Here is a 6,333-nt window from a genome sequence, read left to right as displayed (position 1 = left end):
AGCGCTGGGAGCTGTAGTCCTGCTGTGATTCCACCGCAGTCCTGCCGCCGCTGGGAGCTGTAGTCCCGCCGCCGGCGCGGGTTTAAAGGTCCGGCGGGGCGCTCCCCCTGCCCTGCCCATGTCTCTCCTCGCCGCCGCCGTCGCGCAGTCGCTGCCCGGCTCCGCGCGCGGGGCAGGTACGGGAGCGCGGCGGGGTGGCCGAGCGGGGTCTGCGGGGGGAAGGTCCGCGTCCGGCGGCTGCCGCCCCTCCTGCCGCCCCCCGCCGCCGGCCGGGACCGCTGACGGGTGGAGGGAGGGAGGGAGGGAAGGAAGGAGGGAGAGGCTGGGCCGCCTGCTCTGCCCACTCTCCGCTCCCGCAGGGGCCCCTCGGGCAGGAGCATCTCCCGTTCCCTCCTCTGGCGAACAGGTGCAGGCGCCCCCGCCTCTGCTCGGCCGCCGGGCCCTGAGCTGCCCTCAGGGCGGAGGGACCCTGCCGGGCGCCAGCCCCGAGCGGGCTGCCCAGAAGGGCGGTGGCTGGAACGGCGGAAGGGACATTAATCCGTTTCAGTGGTGGTGTTGTCGATGATAAGGACAAGCGCCCTTGTAAGTGGCACTTGGTGCTCGATGGAGGCCCCGGTGACCATTGGCTTCTCTGTGCAAGCGGGGTGAGGGGTGGCACGGCCGGTGGTAATGGCAAAGCTCTCTTTTGTTGGTGTGCTTCCAAACGGGAAAAAAACCCCCCAACTCTTGTAAGGTGCTTTTAGAATTTGTTGTATATTCAGAAGTCAACTTAGAGCATCACAATCTGAAAAACTGGAAATTTAGAAGCTGAAGAGCCTTTATAGAGCAAAGAGGTGGATAGTATCTGGAATGAAGTTGCCTTTCCAATTATCTCCACCATGGGTGTTTGTCTCCTGCCTTCATGTCATGCTCCTGAAGCAAAGGCAATAGCCTGTTTTTCAGAGGCTGTTGTGACATGACAGATCCTTGGAAAAATTAGTTAGTAAAAATCAACTTTTAATTTTCCTTTTCAGGTTTTATTTTTAAAGAATAGTGCTTATTTGCTATATGAAACTAGTTCCTGTACCTTGTGTAAATTACACTGCAGTTGCTGTTCAAGGTTGCAATTTACAGGGCCAAGCCCGGGGTGCAGCTGTGCAGCTGCATCAGCCTAGAGCTGTTCTTGGCTGAGATCAAGCTTTTGCATGTACATGGTGACAGACATCAGGTGGAATAGGAAGGTGAGTTTAGGGAATATACTGGATTCTTTGACTGTGCTGCCTTAGCTAGGGACAAATCAGTCTGGTTTTGAGAGTCCTTGGGGAGAGAAAAGTGTTGTCAAATGTGTGTCAAAATGTTCAGAAACACCCGAACTTGGACTTGTAAGCAGTATTATGTGCCTTATAGTAAAGGTGTTGTTTATTTTCTAATTGCTACAAATATCATAAAGAGGAATGCTGAATTATTTACCGAGATGTAAATGTTCCTTACAGGAGGTATGGAAACAGATAGCAAGAAGGCATGGACATACACTCCCAGAAAATTTATTTTGTTCTTATTCTTGGGACCATAAAATTCAGTGTTGCTACCACTGCTGAGGAGTGTTGCATGTACAGTGGCCTGAGTAAACCACATGGGCATGACCTCCTGGAAGAGATCCTAATACACACTGTCCCAATTACAGCTGTCTGTGGCATGTAAGAACACTATTGGGTATCAAGAGTTTCTGGTTCCTGTTCTTGGTCTGGACTAAGCTCATTGCCTATTGGCCAGAGCATTGAGCAGCTACGCTAGCCTAGCTTAGGTTTTTTATATTTATTCTCAAGTGTTACAAATGGAAAGAGGGAAGCTGGTTTTATTTCTAGGAGTATGTGGTTTGTGCAGTTTCTGTATTTTTGCTTTGGTGTTGAAAGGATATGCTGGTTGTCTGCCATTTATGATAAAGGTCATAGTGACTAATAATAGCTGTGAAGAATATTTACCTGGTGAAATGGAACTAGAACCCAGGATCACTTGGCTACCATTTGAGGCTATAGAACTATCTGTAGCAACGGTGGCTAATTTGCTGTACCACTGGCAAAGGAAGGAGGAAGGTATGACAAGACTGGAATGGACAAAACTTGAATATCAGGTCAAATAGTGAACACTTGGTAGGTTTGGACTTTTTTTTTTAATTGAATTTTTTCCCAAACATGAAAAATAAAAACGTAATAGGACACATAAAAGCATAATTGGACAAGCTTTAGTGGTTTCAAACTAAAAGACTGTAGATTTATATTGACCATAAGGAACACATCTTTTACTGTGAGGGTAGTAAAGCGCTGGCACAGGTTGTCCAGAGGGAGGAAACATTTAAGGTCAGGTTAAGCAACCTGATCTGGCTGAAGACATCCCTCATTGCAGGGAGGTTGGACTACAGGAGCTTTAAAGGTCCCTTACAACCCAAAGCATTCTATAATGGCAGACCCCTTGACATCCCATAAATAGCTTAAAGATTCTGAAATCCAAAAACTGATTTGTGGAAACTGTTGGACAGCTTGGGGTGTATGTTCTTTTTCTGCTCTTTCCAGAATCAAAGTGTGATCCTAAAATACATATATAACCAACTGGTTTTAAATTTGTCAAAAACCACATCCTTACTCTAGACAGAGCAAGAATTGTCATTTTATCCTTTTCTATTCTCCTTAAACAAGACTGGATTTGCAGCTGCTCTATTCAAACGCTTGCTTTATTCTCCCTACAATCTCCTCCTTCACTCTCCCTCATCCCCCTTTTCTCTTAATTTTCTTTCCGCTTTTTGTTCTTTATGCTTCCTTCTTTGTATTGGCAATTTCCACTGTAAATCTCAGATTGCCTCTTGCATTTTGTTTTCATTTTTAAACTATTGCTTCCTATATCATCCCTTAATAGATCCTTCTTTGTTTCTGCCTTCCATTTCTCTGATGTTCGCTGCACTCTGCCTCACTCTGTCATCTCTTACCTGCACCTGGCAGTGAGTGGCTGCATTTGAGCCGCGAGAACTCTCCTGGGAGCAGGCTCTGTTTGGCCAGTGCAGAGTGAGGGAAAGTGGCTGCTCTTCCTGGAGCTTTGCCAGAGCTCAGCTCCCAGACACTGACTGGAGGTAGCAGCCATTTTAAGTAAATTAAGTAAAACTGTGCAGTTGAAGACAAGTACAGAACTTAATGAAAATTACCAAATACAAGCTATTTAGGGCTTGAAATGGAGCCCTATAATTGGCTATTTGATTTACTACAAAATATCAACTTTTAAAAATAAGAAATGGTTTGATAAAAAATTAATACAGATTTAAGCTTAATAAAGAAGTTGACAAGCAACTACTGAAAGAATGACATGGAGGTAGGTTAAATATATATGAATATATGACTGTTTCAGTGAGACCTGGAAAAGAGGACAAATACAGAAGGAGCTGTACCTTAATATGGTTCTTCTTATGTGGCAGTATTAAAACTGTGGAAATTATTCACTGTTTACAACAAAGCTAACTAGTCTGGCAATATAGGAATATTCTATTTTGGCAAATCTCAATATTAACTGCTATGACAGCAACGTGAAAAATTGAATTAGAAGATCAGTTAAGCGTTTTTCATCTACTTGGTTCCATTTTGTAATATATAAGTAGCCCTCAATTAGTCTAAAGTGAGACTAATCTAAGTTGAAAAACATGTTTCTACAATAAAACTTGGGTTTTTTTCAGTACTGTAACACTTCATTTTAACCTTCAAGCTAGTTGGAATAGTCGCTTTCTGTCAAAAAGACTAGCATGGTTTGTTAGTCACAGGAGGCTTAAAGAGGCTTAAATTGCTTCATAATGAATTGCTTAAAATAAAAATACACCTTATACAATGTTAATTGTATTAGCTTGGCTTATTTTGGGCCTTTCTTACGTTTGTTTCTTTGGAACTGGCCCAGGTCAAGTAATTCATATACCAGATTGAATTAAGCTCTTGAGTTCTGATTCAGCTGTGGTTACTATCTTTTAACTTCCAGTTATGAGGGAGTTGGTTGCTAGAAACAAAAAAAAATAAAATTGTTTTCTTCTGGTGGCTAGTTGATCAAAAAATGTCTTTATATCTTGATTTTCTTTGGTTCTAGAGTGCTTTTCCTTATCCTAAAGATAGATCTAGCAAGTGAAACTGTCTCCTGGGAAGAACTGACAGAAACAGTGCAGTCCCTGGCATGTGAATCCTCAAATCATCTGAAAAGCAGTAACCCACAAGTAAATAGAGACAGAAAGGAGGGGCACAGAATGCCTAGAGCCAGCCCTGTGAGAGGTGGATAGTTAATAAAATTAAGTATTTTACTATTGCTGTAGGAAAACAGTTTTGCTGCCTTTAATGATTCAGAGCAGCACAAACAGGTTAGAGCAAGTGTTGAGAAACTCTTAATTACAGAGTTGATGTAGGGCAGGCAGACCATACAGTCCAACATAAACAGAGTGCAGAAAGCACAGACGTAAGTGTTAGAACAACTCACTTTCAACTGCCCTAATTTATCTTTCTCAGCTTTAGTCGTCTCTCTTTCATGCACAAAGCTATGCATATTTCATCCTTGGAAAATCAGCTTGCACTTTTATTGAACACTGTTATTTTCACACTTCTGATTTCAACGATGTATTTCCTTATGAGCATTACTATTTGGTGTGAATAATTAGTATTATGAATTACCCAGAATAAATATGCAGAATAATTCATCGACTGGTGCAAAACAGAGCACCAAGTGCCAGTGAATGAAATTCTGAAAATTTTACCTGACCTACATTAATGATCACTGTATTAATATCTTATGAGAGGAACTCCTGTCAGGCTGTGTATTGATGTGGAGGCTGGAGATATGTAGGTGGTGGGTAGTGAAAGGGAGGGAGGTAAAGTGTGGCACCACCATGTACATGTTAAATAGTAACATTCACACCTTGATTTTCTTCCCTTTTTTTTTCTTTCACCCCCTTTTTTTTTTTTTTTTTTTTTTTTTTTTTTTTTTTTTTTGTGAGTGTAGTAACAACTCAGTAATAAAACAGTTGTAATTTGAAAATTGGAAACTATTCAAATAGTACAACTTTTCACCTATGTACTGATTTTGATTTCTTTTTAAATTTTCATACTTGACCTATTTGTGTTTGAGTTTCAGAATATATTTAGAAATTATGTTATGACACATGATTATTTAATATATTCCTCAGCTAAGCAACGTGGCACGATTTCCTTTGTAATAGCTGTAAACTTTATAGCTGGTATGAGCTTATAATTAATTTCTTATGCTAGGAGTTTGTAAGGGAACTGTGGAAATACTGGAACTATTTCTTTGTCTAGCAGTTGTTCTAAATAGATGGCTATTTCATCTGGGCTTCTAAATCAAACTATTTAAGAGCTCATATTTAGTTAGTCACTTTCAGCTCAGTCTGACAGATATTTCCTCAGAGCTGATGATTCAGATTGCAGCAGTTTTCCCTGGGAAGAGGGAGTGTGCACATTTTTTTTTCCCCTTTCGAGCTCTCTTCCTTTCAGGAAGCAGCAATGAAATGCTGTCTTTCGGTAAGACTTCAAACCCCATGATTCCTTGGGAGAGCATGCGCTGAAAGCTTCCAGTTGTCAAAGTGCTCTTGCCAGGCTGGTCGACTATTTGACATATACCAAACCTGAAAGAAGAAAATAAATATACTGTCCTTTTGTTGATCTTTAAATACAGAAAATCCAAAGGTAACTGTTCCTTAAACATTTCTGTGTTGGCTGTGTGGGTTTCTGCATGCAACTGGATCTGGTATTGCTATGGGGATATAGATTTCCTGTACTGGATTGTAAATTTGTACAAATACTTACACCAAATAATCAAGAGCACTGCATACTAGTCCCACATTAGGCACTGGCTGGCCTGTCTTTCAAAGTCATTTATTAACAAGTATTTTTTCATTTGGACTGGCTTCATTCATTAAAGGAAGGTCTTGACCTTGACAAGAGGGTTAAACAGTGCAGTGATTTTTGCCTTTAAGAAGCAATATGGAAGGGAATATGACTCACAGTCCTTAGGATAAAGTTCAAAACCAGCTAGCTAAGTCAAGGTACATATTTGAAGCAACCGCTGTACTAGCCACTATAGATAACCTGGTGACTAACTAATTTAAAAATAACTTTATTGACGACAGAATTTTAACATTTCAGCTGCTATGTTTTTCTCTCTAAATGTATTTTTATACTGATAGGTCAGACCCAGGGGAGCGAGATACACATAATCCTTTTCTCCCTCTGATGTGGAGTCATCAGTTTTATGTAGCCTTAGGAGTAATAGTGATGTGGGTAGAAGTGAAGCTAATGGAAAGTTACACAGACAGAGCTTGGTATG

General features: G+C 41.3%; 1 protein-coding gene across 3 annotated transcripts in view; it reads left to right on the top strand.

The window, feature by feature from the left end:
- The first annotated feature begins 48 nt into the window (after window positions 1-48).
- The window catches only part of CPEB3 (cytoplasmic polyadenylation element binding protein 3), a 79,986-nt gene continuing 73,701 nt past the window's right edge, over window positions 49-6,333 (top strand). The window contains exon 1 of one of the 3 annotated variants that reach the window (XM_041461422.1): window positions 49-176. In XM_041461422.1, coding sequence (XP_041317356.1) covers window positions 119-176 — 58 coding nt within the window. In that variant the 5' untranslated portion in view covers window positions 49-118. Of the gene's footprint in view, window positions 177-207; window positions 583-5,122; window positions 5,694-6,333 lie in introns of those variants that run through there. The other 2 variants (XM_041461425.1, XM_041461427.1) reach the window with 2 other exon arrangements.

The sequence above is a fragment of the Pyrgilauda ruficollis genome, unplaced genomic scaffold, assembly GCF_017590135.1.
Source record: "Pyrgilauda ruficollis isolate IOZ18807 unplaced genomic scaffold, ASM1759013v1 scaffold15, whole genome shotgun sequence".
Taxonomy (NCBI): Eukaryota; Metazoa; Chordata; class Aves; order Passeriformes; family Passeridae; genus Pyrgilauda; species Pyrgilauda ruficollis.
Note: the sequence above shows the minus strand (reverse complement) of the source record. Positions and strands in the feature narration are given on the sequence as shown.